At 29.8% G+C, this 27,769-nt stretch overlaps 1 protein-coding gene across 7 annotated transcripts in view; it reads left to right on the top strand.

Annotated features, from left to right (window-relative positions):
* Nucleotides 1–378: 378 nt before the first annotated feature.
* Nucleotides 379–27,769, top strand: part of LOC6045620 (progestin and adipoQ receptor family member 3) — a 53,744-nt gene continuing 26,353 nt past the window's right edge. For 2 of the 7 annotated variants that reach the window (XM_038258792.1, XM_038258745.1), the window contains exons 1-2: nucleotides 379–526; nucleotides 14,200–14,519. In XM_038258792.1, the coding sequence (XP_038114720.1) occupies nucleotides 14,388–14,519 (132 nt within the window). In that variant the 5' untranslated portion in view covers nucleotides 379–526; nucleotides 14,200–14,387. Of the gene's footprint in view, nucleotides 675–14,136; nucleotides 14,520–27,769 lie in introns of all 7 variants that reach the window. The other 5 variants (XM_038258776.1, XM_038258783.1, XM_038258773.1 and 2 more) reach the window with 5 other exon arrangements.

Genomic DNA, 27,769 nt, shown 5'->3' with positions numbered 1-27,769 from the left:
GAATTCTTCCAATATCCCACTGTGAAACCTCTCCAAAACTATTCGAAAATCTCTTCAGCTTTTCCAAAACACCCTTCACACATGCTGCCCATCACTTTCCTCGCCCTTTTCCTCATCCCACCTACCATCGACGAATCCCTCACTGCTCTGAACATCATGCTTTTCTCCCAACATGACTTCCTCAAATTCTCTCTTTTCACCAGTCGAGTCAAGTGATGTTTCCTCACCTCAGGTGATAGTGATTTCCCTCTCGCGCGGCACAATCATCTTCGCGTGAATCTTCGCTTCGCTCTCTCTCTCGCGAGCTCTCGCTTAGAAACCGGTAAAACGATCCACAACACACCACTAAAATATGCATGCAACGCGCGTTCAGTCTCTCTCTGGACAGTGGCCGAATCGGATGTCCGCCAGCTGACGACGTCTTGGACGCCGGTTCTCTTTCCTATTTTTCGAGCAGTTGCAACACTACTCTTTAGTAAATGGTTATGCTCGGTTAGTGTGCAAAGTTGGTTCCGATTCGTGAAGGGTGAGAAAATAAAAGCAAAAAACGAAGAAGATTTCAACACTTTTGTGCGGTCGCCGCGAGAAATCGGTCAGCCCGCAATCGGCCTAGACTTTGTGTGCTGTGTGGTTATGCATTACATTGCAATTAAAGTCTTGCAAACTTGAATCAGGTGTGTGTGTGTCTGAACGAGCTCTAAATTGTGGAAGAAAACATAACCTTCCTTTTTTTCCCTCCAAGGCGAGTTGCGCTAGTTTCCGTCTCTCACACGCCAAAGTGCTTCCACATTAGTGCTATTATGTTGCCCAATTAGTGCCGCAGTGTAGTGCTGCAGAAGAGAAGAACGAAAAGAACAAGAACGCCTAGTAGGCGGCGATGCGCTGGTGGTGGTGGTCGTCGTGAATTTGTACGCATTTTATCACGAATCGTGTGAGAGAGTTCGGAGAGAACAATAGAGAGTGAGAATGTTCATGCTCGCGTAGTGCAGCCCCGAGTGTCAACACACCTGCTAGAACCATTCTGGGTGTTTGTGCGAGTGTAAACAGTACGACTCTGCGGGTGGAAAATCTGGGAGGGAAAATTACACTTTTTTCACGTTTTCATTCTCGTAACAACACTAGCATCGTTGCACTGCTCTTTGCCGGTCGTCGTCGTCGTCGGTTTTCTTTTTCGGGTGAGGTCATCGGGGTAAAGTGGCACATGTTTTGGCGCGGTGTCAAGAGAAATGGCTTTGTTTGGTTTTAGAAGAAGAGAAACGAGATCGTGAATGGTTCAATGCACATGATTAGATTGATGGCTAGATGATTAAAAATCATTTTGAAAATATTTAAAACTGGTTTATAAGAAAATTCCTACGTGAGAGAAAAATGAACTAACTGGTAATAAAAATATAGTGTGAACGGACTGATAGAATAAAAAACGAGATGACCTAAAGAATTGTTCCTAAAAAGTTCACCCATAAAAAAGCGTCAGTATCGAGAATCAATCCCAAAAGCGATGACAACTCGAATCTGTGCCTGTACAGTGTCTACCACCACGATTCGATGAATATTAAATGGCTATTTGCCAATACTGAATGGGATGAACTGTGACAGTAAACGATTGAACAAAATTTTATGTTAGTGTGCGTTTGAGAGAATTATTCTCTCACAATGAGCACTTTTCTTCCAGTAAACTTTGGAAGATTTATTCTCTCAGCCGTGTGATGTGGGTGTTGAATTATACAAATACAAGTTAAATTTATATTTAACATAAAACCTTATTTTTATATAACTATAAAAATGTCTAAGGCTAAAATATGGATTTTTTCAATGGTCCAATTAATCAATTTTTAGGTTAAAGCTGTTGTGGAAAATTCTTTACTAAAGCAGTAAAAACTGTTCTAATTTTAAATATTTTTTAAATTTTATGCAGATTGTTTTAATGTGGTGTGGATCTTAAATTAAATAAAAATTTATTATTTTTAACATTACTAAATTTAAGTCTATTCCTATAATTAGAATCTTTTTAAAAGATAATAAGGCCGATGCAAATATTGATTAAAGTTGTTGTCCCCCGACTCTGGCCGAGGTTGAAAGGGGCAAAATAATAAAAAATAGAATTTCGAAATTTGAATGGGAAAAATGTAAAAATCATCCAGTTGATTTGCAATCATTTGTTTTAGAAAAAATATTGCCAAAAAAAATTGAGCTAAGAAACTTTTAGCGATTTTTAAAATTGAAGATATTTTTAACAAACTTAAACATGCAAAAAATAGCTTTAAACGCAGAAAAATGTATTTTAATTAGATTTCAGCTGATAAATATAAAAAAAAATTAAAAAAAGCAAACAAAAATAGATTTTTAGATTATTTGAGGTTTGTTCGAAAACCCTTCGGATAATCAAGTCTTATTCAAACTTGTTTATTTCCTTTATATACACATTACACATACAGTCCAGACTCGATTATCCGGAGGTTCGATTATCCGCAGTTTCGAACAAAAAAAATTGTTCTCGTATTTTGTTTTTAACATAAAATTTGAGTTCTACGACCCCATTTTGTCCAATTTGAGTTGTTCATTGCCTGTTAAAAAATAAAATGCATTTCTTTTCAAAATTGCATCACCACCATTTTGGCCGCCATCATGGATTCAAAAATTCTAAATCATTTTAGCGTAGTTTAGAGATCATACCTATGCTCGACAATCAAAAATTTGACAACGAAAAAATTTTTTTTTCATGATTCGATTATCTGAAGTTTTGATTATCCGAAGGGATTTTTTTCCGAGGCCTTCTGATAATCGAGTCTGGACTGTATTTTCAAAGGTTTTATTCAGGAGCATACATAAAAACTTGCATTTTTTTTTCTAATAAAAGCTTATTTTATATGTTGTAAACTGTTTCAAGATATTTCCAATTTTTTTTTCGCTGAATTTTAATATATTTTTTTTAAATATAACGTTCAAATATTTTACACAAATGAAAATTTCAAATGTTTTCATAATGTCCATAATTTTATAGTTTTAATAACAAATAATAAATATATTGTATATTTTCAAATCTATCTGTTACCAACAATATAAATAAGATATATTTTTCATTTAAAATCTGCAAGGTAAAACAATATTTTGATTTAAATTTATTGAAAACTGCTAATCACATATTTATAGAGTATTATTGAAGTCGTTGTTATACTGTTCAATGTTTGAATTGATTACGTCAAATCTACCATAAATAAGGAATTTTTTATACTTCAGATAAAAAATCACAATCAAATGTTTGTTTGAATAAGTTAATTAACATTTCGAAAAAAATGTTAATAAAATTTAAGGGTTAAGTAAATAAAAAGTTCCAAATTTGCTCCAAATTTATAAGAAATTGTTTTTTTTTTCATAAAAATATATTTTTTTTGTTGCTATTAAAATCAATTTTGTCACGCAGGTTTTCGGTATTAAATTTGTAATAGAACATTCGAAGTAAAATATAATAAGACATTAAAAATATAAATCATATTATGACTTTTAAATGGAATCTAAATGAGAAATTCTCAGATAAGTTTAAGATAGGTTTCAAGCAATTTTTGTAAACATAGCCGTTTTTAAAATCTGTGTTTGATCAATAAAAGAATAATCACCTTCGAAAATGCTTTAATATGCTGCATTTGTACGCCCTTTAAATGCTCTCAACCCAAAAACAATACCATTTTTCATGTTTAAAAGCAAATTTAAACTTGTTATAGCTTATAGAACCTTTTGCAAACCTAATTTAAATTTTCCCAAAAAAAACTATGATATATCATAATTTAAATTACTTTTCTCTGAAACCGGTTTACTTCAACTTTTAAATATTGGTTTGCAAAAATCGAAATTTTATCAATTTGGTTGAATAACACAAGGCAATTCTCTTAAAAAAGGCCAGTTTCTTACGAATTAAATTGAATATTCAAGAGATTGGAAAATCTTTCGAAGATTTCTTTTTTCTTCAATAGAAATCGGACCTAGATCGGATGCAAAATTTAAAATAGAGGCATGTTGAAAAAAAAATGGGTCATTTAATTTTCTGGAATTGTTATTCATTGGAATGCTCCATCTCAGCAACAATTTGTCCGTTTTTTAAAGTCTTAAAAGGAAAATTGCAAAAAAAATGTCCGCATCATAACCACAGTTGTAGTTCTTGTTTGGAAGAATGGACCCTTAAAAAGTTTCAACAAAATAAAAAAAAAACAAGTAAAATTTACTAACGCTTCTAGTGAAAAATTTCTTTGTAATGAATTTTTAATTAAATGTTAAATAATTAAAAATAAAAAAAAAAACAGGAATTTAAACCCAATTGTAAATCTTTTTAAATGCTATATAACAATAAATCTGAAAAGGGCTTAAATCGAAATTGAAAATATCAATAAAGAGTGACACTTCCTCCATTCTCACCCCACTTGCCCCTCCACCCCTCAGGTCTCTCAGGCCAATTTCGATTCACGTTCCCAAGCCGTACACACCGCACCCAGGGGCCCACAAATTGACCCGCAACGCGAAGACGATTACGACGACGGGTTCAATTGAACACAGAACAAACCAATTGCTTACAATAGACGCTTCAATTAGGGCTCGCGTCGAGTTTAAAAGTGTAGTGATTTACGTTTACTTCTTTTTTTGTGAACGTAACACACCGAACTGGCGTTTTTTTTTTCTTTTTTGGCAGAATGATTCACAGACAAACAAATTTTAAAGTATGATCGTTTTTGAAACATGTCAAAAGTGACACTGGCGCCACCACGTGGACGTTATTCAAAGTAGTAACAGTCAAAAAATTTAAAATCTGAGTTCTAAATCTACTTGTCTACTGCTGAATCTTAAAATTTTGCCGCATTGCTCAACCTGTGTTGGTGTTCTGTGCTATACTTATAGGAGCACAACTTGACTGATTCTGGTGGGAACGAAAAGTCAGGACTGGTTAGTAGTCGAGCCGACCAAAATGAGCGCCTTAAATTTGTGATTCTAATGAAACCGATTCTACAAATGGACTGGATTTCGTGAAAGTTGTTCAAGAAAACGACTCTATAACAGCAACTTGTAGAAAGTAGCAGGGAACACCTGCTAAGGGTTAGAATTGTCAATCAACAATGAAAGTTGACACCTCCGTCACGTGTTCAGGGTGTTAACTCAAATGCTATTTTCAATAAAGTTACAGTTACTTTCAACTTAAATTTTAATAAATGTTCAGGTAATTGATTAAAATAAACAACTCATCATAACCTCAAAGCACGAACAAAACAAACAATGCCACCAAGAAAAAAAAACTTTCTCCAATTTGCTAACCTTGCCAAAAGTTGCAGACAAATTACGACACGCAACATTTGGGTATAGCAACGCCAGCAGAAAATACGACCACGATAGCCAGAGTTAAGGTAAAGGACGAGCCTTAATGGAGTGGAGGGGAGCGCATATAAAAAAAAAAGTGAAACCGGTCTGACCTAAAACGGAACCGCAACAACCGCTAGTATCAGCAACTATAGCAAGTCAGCTGCTACTGCTGCTGCGACTAAGGATATCGTTTGCCTTTTACGGTAATTCGAGCAGTTTGTTATTTAACGGGACTTGATTGATTTCCTTTGTTGTTGTTTTAGAAGCTTGATTTGAACCTGGAAAATTATGGGAAGCAGGGGCGCCGACTAGTCCAAAATGTTGGGGGGGCACGGTTGTTTTCCGAAATCGATAAGTAAGAGTGGCGATTAGATGTTAATGTTTCTTGTATATCACGAATTTTGATAATTTTATTACGATGTGATACGATTTTTTTTCATGCGGAATTATTTTTTTTTAGAAAATAATAATTTATTAAAACGTGATTGAGAATGTTAATTAGGGGGATTTTTTATATGTTTGAAAGGCGAATTCCTTCTCATAGGCATATTGTCACTTATTTTCTAGAAGTAACAGTCAATAATAAAAATAATCAGATATTTAGAAATTCAACAATACAAATACTTTAAAAATAAAAATAAAAGTAAAAAGCCAAAATTTAGATCTTCAGAAATAAAAAAAATTACACATTTAAAAAAAACATCCATTTTTCAAATCTGCAATTTAGGAAAAAAAAACACAAAATTTAATATTCCAACATAAAAAAAATAATAGTATAAAAATTCTAGGGTTAAATAAACTCATAGCTTGAAAATGTTAAGAAATCAAAAGCAGGAAATCAGAAATTTAAACAATCAGTAATTTAGAAATAACAATAAAATTCAATGTTTAAATAAATCGAAAATTTAAAAATAATGCTTTTGACAACAAATATTTTTTTTAAAAATTAAGAATTTAAGAATTTAAGAATTTAAGAATTTAAGAATTTAAGAATTTAAGAATTTAAGAATTTAAGAATTTAAGAATTTAAGAATTTAAGAATTTAAGAATTTAAGAATTTAAGAATTTAAGAATTTAAGAATTTAAGAATTTAAGAATTTAAGAATTTAAGAATTTAAGAATTTAAGAATTTAAGAATTTAAGAATTTAAGAATTTAAGAATTTAAGAATTTAAGAATTTAAGAATTTAAGAATTTAAGAATTTAAGAATTTAAGAATTTAAGAATTTAAGAATTTAAGAATTTAAGAATTTAAGAATTTAAGAATTTAAGAATTTAAGAATTTAAGAATTTAAGAATTTAAGAATTTAAGAATTTAAGAATTTAAGAATTTAAGAATTTAAGAATTTAAGAATTTAAGAATTTAAGAATTTAAGAATTTAAGAATTTAAGAATTTAAGAATTTAAGAATTTAAGAATTTAAGAATTTAAGAATTTAAGAATTTAAGAATTTAAGAATTTAAGAATTTAAGAATTTAAGAATTTAAGAATTTAAGAATTTAAGAATTTAAGAATTTAAGAATTTAAGAATTTAAGAATTTAAGAATTTAAGAATTTAAGAATTTAAGAATTTAAGAATTTAAGAATTTAAGAATTTAAGAATTTAAGAATTTAAGAATTTAAGAATTTAAGAATTTAAGAATTTAAGAATTTAAGAATTTAAGAATTTAAGAATTTAAGAATTTAAGAATTTAAGAATTTAAGAATTTAAGAATTTAAGAATTTAAGAATTTAAGAATTTAAGAATTTAAGAATTTAAGAATTTAAGAATTTAAGAATTTAAGAATTTAAGAATTTAAGAATTTAAGAATTTAAGAATTTAAGAATTTATGAATTTAAGAATTTAAGAATTTAAGAATTTAAGAATTTAAGAATTTAAGAATTTAAGAATTTAAGAATTTAAGAATTTAAGAATTTAAGAATTTAAGAATTTAAGAATTTAAGAATTTAAGAATTTAAGAATTTAAGAATTTAAGAATTTAAGAATTTAAGAATTTAAGAATTTAAGAATTTAAGAATTTAAGAATTTAAGAATTTAAGAATTTAAGAATTTAAGAATTTAAGAATTTAAGAATTTAAGAATTTAAGAATTTAAGAATTTAAGAATTTAAGAATTTAAGAATTTAAGAATTTAAGAATTTAAGAATTTAAGAATTTAAGAATTTAAGAATTTAAGAATTTAAGAATTTAAGAATTTAAGAATTTAAGAATTTAAGAATTTAAGAATTTAAGAATTTAAGAATTTAAGAATTTAAGAATTTAAGAATTTAAGAATTTAAGAATTTAAGAATTTAAGAATTTAAGAATTTAAGAATTTAAGAATTTAAGAATTTAAGAATTTAAGAATTTAAGAATTTAAGAATTTAAGAATTTAAGAATTTAAGAATTTAAGAATTTAAGAATTTAAGAATTTAAGAATTTAAGAATTTAAGAATTTAAGAATTTAAGAATTTAAGAATTTAAGAATTTAAGAATTTAAGAATTTAAGAATTTAAGAATTTAAGAATTTAAGAATTTAAGAATTTAAGAATTTAAGAATTTAAGAATTTAAGAATTTAAGAATTTAAGAATTTAAGAATTTAAGAATTTTAGAATTTTAGAATTTTAGAATTTTAGAATTTTAGAATTTTAGAATTTTAGAATTTTAGAATTTTAGAATTTTAGAATTTTAGAATTTTAGAATTTTAGAATTTTAGAATTTTAGAATTTTAGAATTTTAGAATTTTAGAATTTTAGAATTTTAAATTTTAGAATTTTAGAATTTTAGAATTTTAGAATTTTAGAATTTTAGAATTTTAGAATTTTAGAATTTTAGAATTTTAGAATTTTAGAATTTTAGAATTTTAGAATTTTAGAATTTTAGAATTTTAAATTTTAGAATTTTAGAATTTTTTTAGAATTTTAGAATTTTAGAATTTTAGAATTTTAGAATTTTAGAATTTTAGAATTTTAGAATTTTAGAATTTTAGAATTTTAGAATTTTAGAATTTTAGAATTTTAGAATTTTAGAATTTTAGAATTTTAGAATTTTAGAATTTTAGAATTTTAGAATTTTAGAATTTTAGAATTTTAGAATTTTAGAATTTTAGAATTTTAAATTTTAGAATTTTAGAATTTTAGAATTTTAGAATTTTAGAATTTTAGAATTTTAGAATTTTAGAATTTTAGAATTTTAGAATTTTAGAATTTTAGAATTTTAGAATTTTAGAATTTTAGAATTTTAGAATTTTAGAATTTTAGAATTTTAGAATTTTAGAATTTTAGAATTTTAGAATTTTAGAATTTTAGAATTTTAGAATTTAAGAATTTAAGAATTTAAGAATTTAAGAATTTAAGAATTTAAGAATTTAAGAATTTAAGAATTTAAGAATTTAAGAATTTAAGAATTTAAGAATTTAAGAATTTAAGAATTTAAGAATTTAAGAATTTAAGAATTTAAGAATTTAAGAATTTAAGAATTTAAGAATTTAAGAATTTAAGAATTTAAGAATTTAAGAATTTAAGAATTTAAGAATTTAAGAATTTAAGAATTTAAGAATTTAAGAATTTAAGAATTTAAGAATTTAAGAATTTAAGAATTTAAGAATTTAAGAATTTAAGAATTTAAGAATTTAAGAATTTAAGAATTTAAGAATTTAAGAATTTAAGAATTTAAGAATTTAAGAATTTAAGAATTTAAGAATTTAAGAATTTAAGAATTTAAGAATTTAAGAATTTAAGAATTTAAGAATTTAAGAATTTAAGAATTTAAGAATTTAAGAATTTAAGAATTTAAGAATTTAAGAATTTAAGAATTTAAGAATTTAAGAATTTAAGAATTTAAGAATTTAAGAATTTAAGAATTTAAGAATTTAAGAATTTAAGAATTTAAGAATTTAAGAATTTAAGAATTTAAGAATTTAAGAATTTAAGAATTTAAGAATTTAAGAATTTAAGAATTTAAGAATTTAAGAATTTAAGAATTTTAGAATTTTAGAATTTTAGAATTTTAGAATTTTAGAATTTTAGAATTTTAGAATTTTAGAATTTTAGAATTTTAAATTTTAGAATTTTAGAATTTTAGAATTTTAGAATTTTAGAATTTTAGAATTTTAGAATTTTAGAATTTTAGAATTTTAGAATTTTAGAATTTTAGAATTTTAGAATTTTAGAATTTTAGAATTTTAGAATTTTAGAATTTTAGAATTTTAAATTTTAAATTTTAGAATTTTAGAATTTTAGAATTTTAGAATTTTAGAATTTTAGAATTTTAGAATTTTAGAATTTTAGAATTTTAGAATTTTAGAATTTTAGAATTTTAGAATTTTAGAATTTTAGAATTTTAGAATTTTAGAATTTTAGAATTTTAGAATTTTAGAATTTTAGAATTTTAGAATTTTAGAATTTTAGAATTTTAAATTTTAGAATTTTAGAATTTTAGAATTTTAGAATTTTAGAATTTTAGAATTTTAGAATTTTAGAATTTTAGAATTTTAGAATTTTAGAATTTTAGAATTTTAGAATTTTAGAATTTTAGAATTTTAGAATTTTAGAATTTTAGAATTTTAGAATTTTAAATTTTAGAATTTTAGAATTTTAGAATTTTAGAATTTTAGAATTTTAATTTTAGAATTTTAGAATTTTAGAATTTTAGAATTTTAGAATTTTAGAATTTTAGAATTTTAGAATTTTAGAATTTTAGAATTTTAGAATTTTAGAATTTTAGAATTTTAGAATTTTAGAATTTTAGAATTTTAGAATTTTAGAATTTTAGAATTTTAGAATTTTAGAATTTTAGAATTTTAGAATTTTAGAATTTTAGAATTTTAGAATTTTAGAATTTTAGAATTTTAGAATTTTAGAATTTTAGAATTTTAGAATTTTAGAATTTTAGAATTTTAAAATTTTAGAATTTTAGAATTTTAGAATTTTAGAATTTTAGAATTTTAGAATTTTAGAATTTTAGAATTTTGAATTTTAGAATTTTAGAATTTTAGAATTTTAGAATTTTAGAATTTTAGAATTTTAGAATTTTAGAATTTTAGAATTTTAGAATTTTAGAATTTTAGAATTTTAGAATTTTAGAATTTTAGAATTTTAGAATTTTAGAATTTTAGAATTTTAGAATTTTAGAATTTTAGAATTTTAGAATTTTAGAATTTTAGAATTTTAGAAATTTAGAATTTTAGAATTTTAGAATTTTAGAATTTTAGAATTTTAGAATTTTAGAATTTTAGAATTTTAGAATTTTAGAATTTTAGAATTTTAGAATTTTAGAATTTTAGAATTTTAGAATTTTAGAATTTTAGAATTTTAGAATTTTAGAATTTTAGAATTTTAGAATTTTAGAATTTTAGAATTTTAGAATTTTAGAATTTTAGAATTTTAGAATTTTAGAATTTTAGAATTTTAGAATTTTAGAATTTTAGAATTTTAGAATTTTAGAATTTTAGAATTTTAGAATTTTAGAATTTTAGAATTTTAGAATTTTAGAATTTTAGAATTTTAGAATTTTAGAATTTTAGAATTTTAGAATTTTAGAATTTTAGAATTTTAGAATTTTAGAATTTTAGAATTTTAGAATTTTAGAATTTTAGAATTGGGTACTAAAGCCCTATGTAAATTTTTATGTACAACGGTAAAAAACAAGATTAAAAACCATTTCTGATCACTTTTTTTTCATTTTTATGCAAAAAAAGTTATTAACAAGACAACATTTTTTCGATGGATCAACTATGGTCCCCTTGGAACGAGCTGTCAAGTAGGACCTTTTCTGTCAAGAAGGACCACGAGGTTAATTTTTCAAAATTGATTTAAAAATCCATTTCAAACTCTTTGTGCTCGTACAAAGGGTTATAGTACTCAGAAAAATAAGCCTTATCGTTGTAAACAATAACATCAGCAATCGAAGCTTCATTTTAGGACCCAATTATAGAACCTTAGAATTTTAGAGTTTTAGAATGTTGCGTTTGAAAACTTGATGATTGTTTTCGCAAGAGTTTGCGTAAGTTTGATTGTAGATGAAGTGCTATGGGAAAAGTACATTGGTTTTGTTTTTGGAACAACATGCACAGATAGAAATCTTATGAGCAAATCCGTAAAATCTATGTTGACGACATATCTCAAATCATTCACCGATGCCTCTGTGCTCTTGTTCTAAGCTTACTGATTTTCCTAGAGAGCACATTGGTATAGATAAAACGTTGTCGATTTAGAAAAAAAGCATCTAAATCCAGAAAACTGTAAACGATTTCTTTCAAAACTTACAAGAATTCTATCCGTGTGTACAAACAATGTTCCATTTAAGTTTTAGATATTATTTTCAATTATTTCCTTTTTTATATATTTGATATAAGAATATTTTTCTTCCAAAATTTCTGGGGGGGCACAATGTATGGGCTGCCCCCCCAGTCAAATTTTAGGGGGGACAAAAAGTACCGTGCCCCCCCAGAGTCGGCGCCCCTGATGGGAAGAATATCTTAAAATTATTGTAGACATTTCATTCAGTGTATTTACCCAAACAAATATAAAACATCAAATTGTTGATTATTTGACAAAAAAAGATGAACTGTTGGAAACTCACCACGGTAAATTTTAAATTCATCACAGTTCGTTAACACGAGTTTGACAGTTGACGGAATACACGTTCACTACGAAATGGTTCTAGTGAATAATGATTGAACTTTTTTTTGGAAAAAAAAATACGTTTATCTGATTGTCTCTGATCTTGTTTTATTGTTTATTTTAAAAGCACAGAAAAACAGACATAAATCATGGAACAACTTTATTTTACATCTCGACTCACTAGAGCCATCTAGTTGTGAACGACCAAACCATACGAGCAATTCTCTCTGATTTCGGTCATTTGCCTTTGATATGCCCAAAGAAGCCATTTTGCAACATTAGTTTGCCCATATAATTTTCCATACAAATTTGATGATGAATGAAAATTCAAAAACCTGTATCTTTTGAAGGAATGTTTTGATCGATTTGGTGTCTTCGCCAAAGGTGTGTCAATGTTAAAATATGAAACATTAGTAAAATATTCCGATCTTTTCGAAAACAATATTTTAATTTTTTTGAATCTGGACTAACATTTCAAAAGGGCGTTATACTGAGGGGCGTATTATTAAATATTGAAAGTTTTAGTGACAAAAAGTTAAATTCCAAATCACAGTTTTTTTACCGTGTATCATTTTTTTTCAGTGTAGTTCTTATCCATACCTACAACTTTGCCGAAGACACCAAATCGATCAAAAAATTCTTTCAAAAGATTCGGATTTTTGAATTTTCATGCATTATTTTTGTATGGACAACTGCCAAATTTGTAAAGAAAATTATATGGGTAAACTAATGATGCAAAATGGCTTCTTTGGGCATACCGAAAGCATCATAAAAGTTTCAGCCGGATTAAAAAATACAAAAAATTAAAATCCAAAAAAAGACCGATTTCGTAGAGAATTGCTCATAAATACATAAATGCGTGTAAATACGCAGTGGTGAATTCATACTATGGTGAGTTTCTGATAATTAAAATTGACCGTTAAATTGTCGATTTGCGTTTATTTTTCTGTGCTAAATCTATTTTGACTGTTCAAAAAACACAATTATTAGAAAGGAACACTGAAAAAAATTGCAGGTTTATTCGATTGCAGTCCAATTTGACCAACTTATGACGTCCACAGATTTTAAACTACTCCATCATTATGTGTAAACGTTTAATTCTCGAAAATGACAAAACGTTTACGATCATGACCAGCAAAATGGCGCTGGACTGACGTTGTTGGTGGTTGACAGCCACGCACGTGACTAAACTGCCTTAATCAAGCATACTTAAGGCGTCGCTGAGCGTCACGCAAAGTAAACTTTTTGTTCAATCCATAAGCAGGGAACGCACGTTTGTTGAGCTTATCAACTGGCTTGGTACTAATTCAGTTATGCACAGGCTAATCAATGAAAGCTGATGCTTTGAAATTGAATCAATAAGAGTGCAAGTGATTTATTGAAAAATCTTACTTTGTAAGAAACCAGAATAAATAACCGGAAAGCTTGAAAAAACCCGGATATTCCGGACTTTGCTTAGTGCTGATTAAGGGCCCATTATGAAAGCACGTCCCAAGGATGATAAATTGCCGTGTGCCAAATAGCCCTCTCAAAATGACACGTGAAAGACTCGATGGCGATGGCGTGAACAATTTGTTTACCTCCTCCGAAGCTTTTTCATCATTTTCTTCGCTGGAAACTTGACAGCTTGGACCAGCTTTCGCGCAAGCAAAACAATTGCAAAACTTCAACCTGCATCTGGCTGGGCAAGTCGCTTTCCCTTTAATTCGAGTTGAACCGTGAGGTGGGGCGAGTTTATCCTTCGTTAATATAAATTGAATTTAGTTTTACCATGAATGGTCATTGCCGGCGCCCTCCTCCATAGGATTGCAGTACAAAGAAAAGAAGTTATGTTTAGATCGATACTTGAAGATGCAGACTTATCGGATGGAGAATTCTCTCGATTTTCGATGCCCCTCATGCTACAATGTTATGGAGAGGAGAACGTCCCCCGACGTGCCTTCTGAGCAGCGTTGTTATAAAAAAAAACTGAACTCGTTCCTTGACCCGTATCCAAAGTCCCTCAACTCCACCGTACCCGCGAAGGGTTTACCCTTCGGTAATTGCACAAACAAACCCAGCTTGCACCGAGCAAAGAAAGACTCCTTGCCCTCTAATGCACCGGCATGCTGTTCCGGTATCCTAACCTCACAAGATCTCACGCCAGCGCAAAGTGTTTTGTCATCACAACTGATGGATTTCGCCTTCCCGACAGCGCGCGGCTTGGCCGCAGGGTAATTCAATTAAAGTGCTAATAAAACATACACTTTTTGCGCAGTTCCGAAGCCGAAGCCGCAGTGTTCATTTGGGGTCAACGCGTTGCTGACCCTCAACGAAAGTTCCCTGCGGAGTGCGAAAAATGTGATCCAAAGTTTTGACGATCTTTGAAAAAAAAACAACAAGTGAATAGAAGCAAAAAGTGTGATCAATTCTTGAAATAAGCAACAGATCTCAAAACGCCCGGAAATGGAGGAGCTGAACAACCTGCTCAAGGCGGAAATCGACGAGAACATGAACAGCGGGATCGTGGCGTCGACGATACTCACCACGACAACTACGGCGGCCACGTGCTACCAGCGGTTCGCAAAAAGTAGAAAGGTAAGTGGATCCTTAGGTTTTTTTTGTTATTATTGTGGGGGGGTTGCTAGCTTTAAGATTTGGAAACCTATGACGTCAGTGAGCCGTTGAAGTAGTGCTTGTTTGACGTAAGCGCCATTGTGACGTTTATGGTTCCAGCTTTGAAATCTGAGAAATTCCATCCAAATTATAGGAAATTTTTAATTCCTTTCGAAATACACTATTTATTGCAAAAAATTCACTTTCGTTTGAAGATTTTTAAAGTTCGAAAAAATCAAGTCAATTGTTTTGAATTTTGACATTTAAAAAAATATGAAATGATTGGCAACACTGCCAAATGAATTTTCGGAGCTTGAAAACTTAAACTTGAAAACTTTGGGGAAATTCCCCAAAAATGCTATTGTGAATTTTCTTAAAAGCAGGATTTCCTTTTTTATTAATCATGTCAAGAGAGCACAAAGGCAACAAAAAGATGATTTGGCAGAAATCGAAACTTGATTTCACTGGTGGCTAACGAATTGACGATCGTTAAGTGTTGCCGGTTGTTTGTTGAACTCATGTGTGTTTTTAAAGGTAACTTTTTGTTTAGCTAATTTTAACAACGTCATTTCGTCGCAGTTATGCTTTGCTGCCGCATGAAGACTAAAATTAAAAACTTAAAAACTAAAAACTAAAAACTAAAAACTAAAAACTAAAAACTAAAAACTAAAAACTAAAAACTAAAAACTAAAAACTAAAAACTAAAAACTAAAAACTAAAAACTAAAAACTAAAAACTAAAAACTAAAAACTAAAAACTAAAAACTAAAAACTAAAAACTAAAAACTAAAAACTAAAAACTAAAAACTAAAAACTAAAAACTAAAAACTAAAAACTAAAAACTAAAAACTAAATACTAAAAACTAAAAACTAAAAACTAAAAACTAAAAACTAAAAACTAAAAACTAAAAACTAAAAACTAAAAACTAAAAACTAAAAACTAAAAACTAAAAACTAAAAACTAAAAACTAAAAACTAAAAACTAAAAACTAAAAACTAAAAACTAAAAACTAAAAACTAAAAACTAAAAACTAAAAACTAAAAACTAAAAACTAAAAACTAAAAACTAAAAACAGATAAAGAGCAGACGTGTGCTCTTCCGATCTCTAAAAACTAAAAACTAAAAACTAAAAACTAAAAACTAAAAACTAAAAACTAAAAACTAAAAACTAAAAACTAAAAACTAAAAACTAAAAACTAAAAACTAAAAACTAAAAACTAAAAACTAAAAACTAAAAACTAAAAACTAAAAACTAAAAACTAAAAACTAAAAACTAAAAACTAAAAACTAAAAACTAAAAACTAAAAACTAAAAACTAAAAACTAAAAACTAAAAACTAAAAACTAAAAACTAAAACTAAAAACTAAAAACTAAAAACTAAAAACTAAAAACTAAAAACTAAAAACTAAAAACTAAAAACTAAAAACTAAAAACTAAAAACTAAAAACTAAAAACTAAAAACTAAAAACTAAAAACTAAAAACTAAAAACTAAAAACTAAAAACTAAAAACTAAAAACTAAAAACTAAAAACTAAAAACTAAAAACTAAAAACTAAAAACTAAAACTAAAAACTAAAAACTAAAAACTAAAAACTAAAAACTAAAACTAAAAACTAAAAACTAAAAACTAAAACTAAAAACTAAAAACTAAAAACTAAAAACTAAAAACTAAAAACTAAAAACTAAAAACTAAAAACTAAAAACTAAAAACTAAAAACTAAAAACTAAAAACTAAAAACTAAAAACTAAAACTAAAAACTAAAAACTAAAAACTTTTCAAAAGGACGTTATATTGAACGGCCCTTTTAAAATGTATGTCAAGTTTCATTTTTTTTTAAATATGGATTTTTCCAAATTCCATAAAAAGTTACAAATTTTCGAATATTTCCAAAACATTTTTGTATGGACAGCTGCCAACATTGTATGAAGATTTGTATGAGTGAACCAATGACACAAAATGGCTTCTTTTGTCATAAAGAAGGCCCCCACAAAGTTTGAGCCAAATCAAAAAATACAAAAAATTAAAATAGTCGAAATCGGCCGATGTCGTAGATAATTGCTCAAGTCCTAATCATAGAATACAACTTTGCTGAAGAAACCAATTCGATCAGAAAATCCCTTCTCAAGATACAGAGTTTCATACATTTACATACCCATTTTGTATGACCGGACCCAAAATTGTATGGAGACTTGTACGGAAAAACTGATGATGCAAAATTACTTCTTTTGACAAAGTTTTATCGAAATCAAAAAATTAAAATTTGAAAATCGCGTAAAAAAAATTTGCGAAATCTTAAAAATACTTCTTTTGACAAAGTTTCATCCAAATCAAAAAATAAAAATTTTAAAATCGCGAAAAAAAATTGCGAATTCGTAAAAATTACTTTTTTGACAATGTTTTACCCAAATCAAAAAATTAAAATTAAAAAATCGCGAAAAAGATTTCGAATTCGTAAAAATTACTTCTTTTGACAAAATTTTATCTAAATCAAAAAAATAAAATTTGAAAATCGCGAAAAATAGCGAATTCGTAAAAAATCCTTCTTTTAACAAAGTTTTATCCAAATCAAATAACTAAAATTTGAAAATCGCGAAAAAATATTGTGAATTCGTAAAAATTACTTCTATTGACAAAGTTTTATCCAAATAAAAAAAATAAAATTTGAAAATCGCGATTTTTTTTGCGAATTCGTAAAAAATCCTTCTTTTGACAAAGTTTTATCCAAATCAAAAAATTACAATTTGGACTAATAAAGCCAAAAATTGATTTCTAAACCTTGAAATTATTGAAAATAGCATCTTTAACCAAATCACAACACCGACAATTTGCTGAATTCCCTATGCAAATTTTGACAGGCCCCCTTTTTGCGCCACACTTTAACCAAATTCCAAACCAACTCACGCCGTGACAAAAAGAAACATTTTAAAAGAAGCCAAACCGCACAATGCCTGCTAAATTTAGACTAATTGAGCCAGTGCTGAGAATACGTCTCACACTGACTGGACTTGATCAACTTTAAGTATCCAACCAGCAGAGTGCGCTTGGTGGTCAGGCACGTGATCCGGAATTGAGTTTTAAACTGTCAACACAATAGGCCATGTGTTTGCTGTCAGCCTCTTTTGATTCTAAAGGAGCTATCCATTAAGTTAAATTAGATTAAATTGATAAAATCATTATTTTTTAAATTAATTTTAATATTCAATAAATCTGATGAAAACAAAAAATTTAACACCCAACACTAAAATTGAGCCACATTTTACAACCAAACATCAAATCGAAGCAAAAAAATTGCCCCCACTAGAAGTGATGAGATGAAATTCGAAATGCTTCACGGTTTGGTGAGCGCTCTCGTTTGAGATGCAACATGATGACACCGCAGAAGGATTGAGTGTTTGAAAAGTGCAACAGTCCGAATGAATTCTGTCGCAACGTCATTTTGTAGTTGCGATGAACAATTCATGAAACGCCGCAGTGATGAAGCGTGTCCTATAATTGATGGTGCGAGCTGTTATTCATGATTGTGGCTGCAATATGAAACGGGAAGTTGCAGACGGAGTGAGCACTGGTTGCATACTTGAAGGCGTATTTGGCTGGTTATGCGACAAAGTCGTTGCGGTGGACTAATAGTTGCATAGTCTGTTGACCTTTTTCTTCTTATCTATGACATGAATCTGGTTGAATTATTTGAAAAAATAATTTTGGCCAAGGCTACTCAATGGAAACATTTTTACTATCCAAAAAACAATTCATGAACAATGAACAATTCAAAATCCATCAATTTGACGCTGCCGTGCTATCTTGTCACACGTCGCTTTTTGACGTTCCTTGTTTGTCCTTGAATAAGCAAAAAAATATAGAGAACGCAACGTAAACAATAACTGACACGTTTTGTTTAGTTGATCATTCTGTGCATTGTTCCGAAGTTTGGTTCAATTTGGTTGCCAAAGTGCCGAGTTATAATTCCACATGTTTACGGTAGTATGGCTTATTAGGGTGTAATATGGTTGTATGGAAAAAAATAAAGTTGTCCAAATTTAACGAGCACAGCAATTTTTCAGTTCCTTTTGGGGTCCTAAACAACTCCCCAATGTTTGGGAACGATTGGTTTAGTTCTCATTTTGCGCAAAGCGATTCAATTTTCCATATAAATTTGTATGGGAAAAACCATTTTTTTGGATTTCGATATTTATAAAATCCACGTTTCACGCTGTACTAAAACCGGATTCATATTCGGATGCTTTAGAAGGTGCTCTACAACTTTCCCGAAGAGAGTATGGTGCTAACTTGCTCCTAAAAAAAGATACAGCGTGTTAAAAACTCGTCTAAAATGTGTTTTTTGCTCGAAAATCACGTTTTAGACGAGTTTTGAGGACGCTGTATCTTCTCTTAGGGACATGCTAGCACCATACTCTCTTCGGGAAAGTTGTAGAGCACCTTCCAGAGCATTTGAATATGAATCCGGTTTTAGTACAGCTTGAAACGTGGATTTTATAAATATCAAAATTCAAAAAAATGGTTTTTCCCATACAAATTTATATGGAAAATTGAATCGCTTTGCGCAAAGTGAGGACTAATCCAATCGTGCCCAAACTTTGGGGAGTTATTTAGGACCCCAAAAGGAACTGAAAAATTGCTGTGCTGGAAAATCGATTTTGATATTACACCCTAATGGCTTATACGTGTGTCAAACGCGTTCTGACCAGAAATCCCTTTGGCCAGTTGTCGCTCTTACATCAATTTTTAGGATGTGTCACGATAGCACGACAAGATTGAAACTTCTTTCAGATGACTGCATGACTGACAACGATGCACGGAGTTTTTTTTTCGGTTTTTATTGAATATCTCAGGATTGAAATCGAATTTTGGGGATCTGTGAAGTTCAAAAGGTGTTGATGCACGAACGCGAAGATAGCACGACGGCGCAAGTAGAGTATTTCTTGTCAATAAAAATAACTTGCAATTTTTTATACTGAAGAATACTTTTTGAAAGGATTAAAAACACTTATTTTTGTCATTTTCACATGTTAAGAAGGATGGTAAAATTTCGAAGTAATTTCAATTGAAAAGAGCAGAAACATTTCCCGAGATATCGATGAACAAAAAACGAGCGAAAATTGTGCAGCATTGAATGTATTTTTCCTGTTTTTTACGTTTGCAGTAACAGAAACAATGTTTTGAAATAACATAATGTAGGGAAGTAGTCAGGCTATTGATTTTTTTTAATGGTCAAACTGCGCAAAATTAAAAAAAATAAAAACAGCCTGGTTTACAAAAAAGTTACCTAAAAATGGCTTTAATATGAATACGGCGCACTTTATCAACATTTTACTGGAGTACTTTTTGATTGCAAATTTAATTGTAAATCTAAAACATAAGTAGTGTTTTAATCACTTTTTTTAAATACATTTTTTCAAATTACTTTTTTGAATTGTTGTTTTTGAAAAATTACTGCTATTTACACATTAATATTTTTGAAATAATACTATTTTTGAAAAAAAAAAAACAATTTTTGAAAAAAAACTAGTGTTGAAAAAATAATATTTTTAAAAAAATTACTGTGTTTGAAAAATTACTAGTTTTGAAAAATTACTATTTTTGAAAAATGACTTTTTTTTAAATTACTATTTTTGAAAAATTACTTTTTTTTCAAATATCTTTTTTTGATTTTTTGTCCTTTCTGGAAATTTGTAAAAAGATGGCATTTAATGTCCCTAAAACATCATTTTTTGGTAAGGGAGGCCTTTTGTCAACTTTTCACGAAGATACTTTTTGATTACAAATTTAATTGTAAATCTAACACGTAAGTAGTTTTTTCAATCATTTTTATTAATTACAGTTTTTTTTAAATTACTATTTTTTAAAATATCTTTTTTTTTCTTAAAAACACTAATTTTAAAATAATACTATTTAAAAAACGCCTTGAATTATTGCCTCTTCTGGAAGTTATTAGAAAGACGACATTTAATGTACCTAAAAACATCGTTCTTAATTAGGAAGGCAATTTATTAACATTTCAATGATTTAAAATTTAATTCTAAATCCAAAACATTCACAGTTTTTCTAATCACTTAAAAAATTACTTTAAAAATTTTTCAATTACAATTTTATTTTTATTTTTGTAATATTATTTTTTAATTACCTTTTTTTAATAAAATTTTTGAAAGAAAAAACATTTTTTAATGACTATTTTGAAAAAAAAAACTATTTTCCCTATTTAAAAAAAAACTATTATCCCTATTTAAAAAAAACTATTTTTATAAACTACTATTTTTCATTTTTTTTTTAACTTCTGCCCTTTCTGGAAATTTTCAAAAAGATGGCATTTTATGTCCTTTAAAACGCCATTCTTTAGTAAGGTGTATGGAAAATTATATGAATAATTGTGGTTTGCTTAAGCGTTTTAGCGTTTACTATGAATACTAGTCTCTTTGTCTGCATCTGATGATGCACAACGGTTTCTTTGGCATACGGAAGGCACCCAAAAAAGCTCGGCATGATTGAAAATTCAAAAATAAACAATTTGAAAAAAGCTCTAAAGGTTCTGAAAAAGATTCTAAATATCTAAAATTTATAGAACTAGTCCAATCAACAAAATTTTTATTTTTTGCTTTTCGAATAAATTATAAAATGTACTCAATTTGACTAAAAATGGGAAAAAATAACACAGTTAAATATAATTAAAAATTTTAAAACCATTTGCACATTTTGGAGAGAGAAAAAAACAAATTTTGGTTTTGTATTTTTGTCCCATTATAATGTTTTTTGAAGAATTTTGGAGAAAGAGTTTTTAAATTACAAGTTTAAAGAGCGTTAATGAAACATTTCTGTTGTTATTAAACGAATATTCTACCCCGAGTTTTATTCGAAAAAGTCTCATGATTTATAGGGCCATTTATAAAAACTCATGCCTGGTTCACAAAAATCTTACCATTTTTTTAAATAACTTTCAAATAAGATGAAAAATAACTTACAATAATCTTTTTGCTAAAAGTGGTAATTAAAATATGAAAATCAGCGGAGTTTTTTTTTCAAATTTAACCTTAAAATTAAAAAAAACTCTTATGATTTTCATATTTTAAATACCATCGGGTATTTTTAAACAAATAGATTATTGCTTTTTTCCTTCAATATTTGGAAGTACAAAAAAATGTAATTGTCTACTAATTTTGTCAGTTTATATTTTTCAAATTGTTGATGCATACAACGGCTTCATTGAGAATTAATAAATTCCTGTTTTTATCTGTAAAATTTTAGCTTAAATTTTATTGACAAAAAGTCAACAAAAATGAAACGAAAATTCAATCAAGTTTTCGTCACACATTTCACTAGAAAATCTAACAAGAATCGAGAAACAATCAGGACAAATTAAAAATTGGACGAGCTTTCCGGTAAAAATATTTTCGAGACTGAAAAATCAAGTCTGTCATATAGAAATCGCAAAAAAAAACCATCAAAAACCCTATTTTTTCAACATTTTTATTTTAAAACCGCTGTAACTTCACAAGGATTGGACTTAGGACAGTAGTCAATATGGAGACTTTTATGTAAAATTGTCTGGAGAATCGATTCCCACTATCGGTTTGTGAAAATTTTGACGTTTAGAGCACTTTTCAAAAAAACCGTTTCAGCAAATGTTTTTTTTTTTATTTTTTTAGGTGAGTTGCTCCATCCTGCATTTTTCTTGAGTCTTTTTGTAACATTTTAGGCTATCTTCACAAAAATTTTGAACGAAAAAAAATCGTGGGCTCCCCCTCAAATTTGACTTTTAAACTAAAAAATCGAAAAACCCGTAAAAGTAGAGTGTTTTTTTCTTTCAGTGTATTTTTTTCGGAAAACCCGTCAAATTTCCCACAAGTTTGTCTCTGACCACTTTTTGATACGATGCAACGGCTTCGAGATACAGAAATTTTTAATTTCCGAATTTCAAAAATATGTAAAACACTTACGCCCTTCTCAAATGTCATTATCGAGTGGAACTGGCTCCATATACACAAAAATGGCTTATATAAGCGTAGGATAACATGTCTAAAAAGTTTCATTGAAATCAGAGAGAGTCGAGAAAAAAGTTCCTGAAAAATTCCTGTTTTGGGCTGGAATTGCTCGCAAGGTAAATATGAGAAAATTTTGAGCTTCAAAACTCGATTTCCCCCAGCATTAATTTGAATAGTTCAGCATGAGTATGCAATACCGCGTATGCATAAAGTTGACATAAAGAACAGCAAAAAGCAGTAAAAAAATACACTCTAAAGAAGAGAACCATAAACACACAACCCCAACAAGCAGTGCAAAAAAATGTCAATTTCGCGAGGATCGTCCAAGTGTGTGTCGTCGTCGACGACGTTCGTTGAGTCCAGTCCGCTGAGAGTGCATTGGCATACATTTTTCGTCGTGTGCCGATCGATTTCATTGGACACTCGTTTTTCTTGTATTTCTTCTTTTTTTGTTCTGCCACGTGCTCCACCGCCCGAAGGCTTCGCGTTGCACATGCCTCGTAATTTTTGCAAAAAGATTCCACTATCAGAACGGGATTTTCAAATTTTTTTCTGGTTTTCGAAGTTTCGCGACGGTTTCAAAAACGTTGAAAGTTGATCCCCAGCCTCAATGACAAAGTTAGCTAATTTTGCGTGTTTGTTGTCGGTGTAGTTTTGGGGTCAAAACAAGCTTGTCGTGTAGTTCATCAACACCCAAAAAAAATCACAAGTCATTAAGGTGAATGTTACCAAGAGAGTAACCTTGGCACTTGTGGACGGTGGCAACAACCCCCGTTTAATATTTACTATTTTACGAATGCCTTTGCAGAAAAGTGCCTTCACATCAAAGTTGGTGGAATGGTTCCACCCCTAAAAGTAACACCACAAATGTCACAGTCAGGGGCATCTTGGTGGTGGCGTGGCCGGCGTTTGTTTATGCGCAGCTACGTCTGGTGGTGGTGCCATCGCGGAAGGACGAACCGTCCGGTGGCGGTGGAAAAGGCTGGAATGTTGTAAAAAAGTTGGTTCAAGAAAAGTTTGGCCACAGACAAAAAAAAACGAAATTTTCTTCAAAATCCATGCATCGAAAATTTAACGGTCAGTTTGAATGATCGAAAACTCACCACGGCAATTTTTAACTCACCACAGCACATTCATTCGCTTTTGACAGTTGTTTGGAATTGTGTTCAAGCACACAACCAGACATTGCTATATGAATCTATCTAGAATTATCAACAATTTGCAACTAATTGTCTTAAATATAAGTCAATGCTTCTTTTAGCTACCACTCACTGCGAGATCACTTGCGCTCGTCGTCTCAAAAAAACCAACTCACACGACGCACTCGCGCCTGCACCGTTATTAACCTTCAAGTTTCAATTATGACGAAATATGAACCAATCAGTTTTTGTGCAGACATGGACCGACCGCCGTCGGAACAACAAAGTGTAAAGTCCTCCGACAACTTCTCGGTTGTGGTGGCCATTCACCCGTCAGAAGCAGTCGTCGTGATTGGCCCCATGCCTCAACAGCAGAGCACCTGTATGCAAGAAGCGAAATCGATTATTAAAGTTTCAAACATCTGTCAAACGCTGTGGTGAATTCAAAATTGTTGTGGTGAGTTTTCGCTCATGCATGACTTGCTCATTTTGACAATTTTGTTCAGATGCACTTTCCGACATTACGCTTCTCTCAAAGGTTCCCCCCGACTCACATGTGAGGTGCACACGACTCGCCCATTCATCGGCACCTCTAGCAAAACCATGAGTATTGGCCAATTTCCAGTTCACAAACGACGACGTATTGCCGGTGGTGGTCCCGGGAGAGGAAAGAGTAAAAAGCATATTCGGTCTGACCTTGGCCTGGTAGCAGCTCCTCACGCCACAGACTGCGCTGAAGAAATTGCGAAAACCTTCTTGTGTACTCTCTTGGATCGGACGACTGACGACGACTGCTTGTCAGAGATTTTTTGGGCAATACCCAACGACGACGACGGCGTCAACGCGCTAACGAACGCCATCTCGCTCCGTTGGCCGTCAAATTTGTAGACGTTCGGAAGCTCGGAGAAGGATCTAGTGCGCACTTCAACTTAAGATCCATGGAAGGTGGAAGTAACGGAATGCGGAATCTGCTTCCGGTTGTGTCTGGTATTCGCTGAATTTATAAATGAAAAATATGTAATTTTACATCAGAAGCTGATGAAACTGGATCGGTTAGGTGTTATTTTCATACAAATATGAAAATACCACCTTACCAATCTCAGTTTTATCATCAGCTTCTGATGTAAAATTACATATTTTTCTGACATGAAATCCATTATTAAAGATTTTTCATCAGCTATACATCAGAAAGTTGTAAATTATTGTCTTTTTCTTTGTAGTTTTCTGTTTTTTAAACAGTCAAAATTCACACGATAGAAGTAAATTTACACCTCCAAATTTTCAACATTATCTAACTGTGAATTGAAGGGGTCGTACCACACTTCCGTCAGAAGCAATCGAAAATGCAACCATGGATTTTTTTTTTAATTGTGTCAAATCTCTATTTTAAAACACAATTGGGTACTAAAGCCCTATGTCAATTTTTATGTACAACGGTAAAAAACACGATTAAAAACCATTTCTGATCACTTTTTTTCATTTTAATGCAAATTTATTTTTTTTGACAAGACAACTTTTTTTCTATGGATCAACTATGGTCCCCTTGGAACGAGCTGTCAAGTAGGAGCTTTTCTGTCAAGAAGGACCGCGAGGTTAATTTTTCGAAATTGATTTAAAAATCCATTTTAAACTCTTTGTGGTCGTACAAAGGGTCATTTTACTCAGAAAAATAAGCTTTATTGCTGTAAACAATAATATCAGCAATCTAAGCTTCATTTTAGGACCCAATTAAAAAATTATGGTAATGCCACATCTGAGAATGGGTACAGATTTTGTGCGAAAAGATGTCACTTTAGGAACTAATGAATTTTTCATCAAATTCTGTTGAGTTTTACACAATTTACACATTATTTTAAGTAAAACCACTCAAAAAAGAGGCAATATTCAACTGACAAAATATTTAACCTTCCAAAGTTCCTTTTTTAAACTGCACTGTAAAAAAAGAAAAGTAGGTACGGTACGGAAAAGTACACTGAAAAATAACATGGTGGAAAAGGGGTACATCTTTTATGTCAGAAAAAATGCGTAATTTTACCTCTGAAAATGTGTAATTTTACCACTATTCTGGTGTAATGTCGCTTTTTCAGTCTAAATTGAGGTAAAATTACATTATAAAAGAGGTAATATTCAACCTTCTAAAATATACCTTCCAAATTTACACAATTTTTTGCTGTGTAGATGAAAAGTTGTAGTTTATATGGGTAAAAAATAAAATTTGACATAACAAATTGAATATTTTTCATCTTGCCGATGTATCTGTCATTAATTAGGTTCAACAAAAAAAAGGATAATTTTACATCAGAAACATAATAAAATTACATCGGCGGGGTAAAATTTTCATCGTTTTCAATTAAATCTAATTTTAACCCACTGGAAAAAAACACACATAAAAAGAGATCAATTCATAGTTTTCTTTTGATTATTATTTTTATATGTTTTAGGGGACAAAACATCACACCTATTAAGCCATTCAGAAGTAGGGTACGTTATCCATTAGTAGACCCCTTTCCTATAGTGGACCCTTTGAAGGGTTTTTGATGAAAAATTCAATAAAATCAGAATTTCAAGCGTGTTGTTGTCCACAAATCTTTTATTTGGCATGTTCAGCATCATTTAAAACAATGTTGACTGACATTGAATTGTCATTTTCGCCAAAATAAGTGTTTTGAGATCGACATCTGAAATCAACCATGGCCACTAGCATTTTCTAATCTAATCTAATCTAATCTAATCTAACACAAACGCAGCCAGTCCGATGAAAGCATGCTGGAAAGTCTTGTGATTAGATTACGCCCCAAGCACTTTTCTTGTCATTATTAATAATTGCAGTACATCCGAGAACACCCGAAAATGTATTGCAAAAATTAAAGCGGCCAGCCCTACTACGTTGTGTTTACCGCAGAGAGGATTCTGAGAACGGATCACATTTCACAGAACCTACAGGGGAGGAAGGATGCGTGGACATACCGTACCAAACGCTCCTGTTTACAGTTTCATTTGTGTTTTGTATGATGTGTTAAGTGTAAAATATAGTGTGGTTATATAGTCAAATAAATATAATAATGCAATATAATGATCATTTAATAAAATCCCTTCACCTATATATAATAACCAAGCACCCCAGCACACAAACAGCGGCACAAAAGAAATGAAAATGAGCATGCAAAAACAAGACAGCGCGTCCCCGTGGTCAGCGCACTAATGATGCCATTATTTAATTATAATAACCACGCACCCAAGCACACAAACAGCGACACAAAAGAAATGAAAATGAGCATGCAAAAACAAGACAGCGCGTCCCCGTGGTCAGCGCACTAATGATGCCATTATTTAATTATAATAACCACGCACCCAAGCACACAAACAGCGACACAAAAGAAATGAAAATGAGCATGCAAAAACAAGACAACGCGTCCCCGTGGTCAGCGCACTAATGATGCCATTATTTAATTATAATAACCACGCACCCAAGCACACAAACAGCGACACAAAAGAAATGAAAATGAGCATGCAAAAACAAGACAACGCGTCCCCGTGGTCAGCGCACTAATGATGCCATTATTTAATTATAATAACCACGCACCCAAGCACACAAACAGCGACACAAAAGAAATGAAAATGAGCATGCAAAAACAAGACAGCGCGTCCCCGTGGTCAGCGCACTAATGATGCCATTATTTAATTATAATAACCACGCACCCAAGCACACAAACAGCGACACAAAAGAAATGAAAATGAGCATGCAAAAACAAGACAGCGCGTCCCCGTGGTCAGCGCACTAATGATGCCATTATTTAATTATAATAACCACGCACCCAAGCACACAAACAGCGACACAAAAGAAATGAAAATGAGCATGCAAAAACAAGACAGCGCGTCCCCGTGGTCAGCGCACTAATCCAACCATGGCCACTAGCATTTTCACAACAAAACTACATTTATATTTTATGATTGAATTAACTATCCGATCATTTTTTTACTGATTATTTAACTTCAGCAAGTCAAAATAATGTAAGTTTAAGAATCTTTACTAAAATAAAGCGAAGAACTGCCATTTTCGAGCAAAAATTAGGGGGGTCCAATATAGGACAACGAAAATCC

This window comes from Culex quinquefasciatus, chromosome 1, assembly GCF_015732765.1.
Source record: "Culex quinquefasciatus strain JHB chromosome 1, VPISU_Cqui_1.0_pri_paternal, whole genome shotgun sequence".
Taxonomy (NCBI): Eukaryota; Metazoa; Arthropoda; class Insecta; order Diptera; family Culicidae; genus Culex; species Culex quinquefasciatus.
Note: the sequence above shows the minus strand (reverse complement) of the source record. Positions and strands in the feature narration are given on the sequence as shown.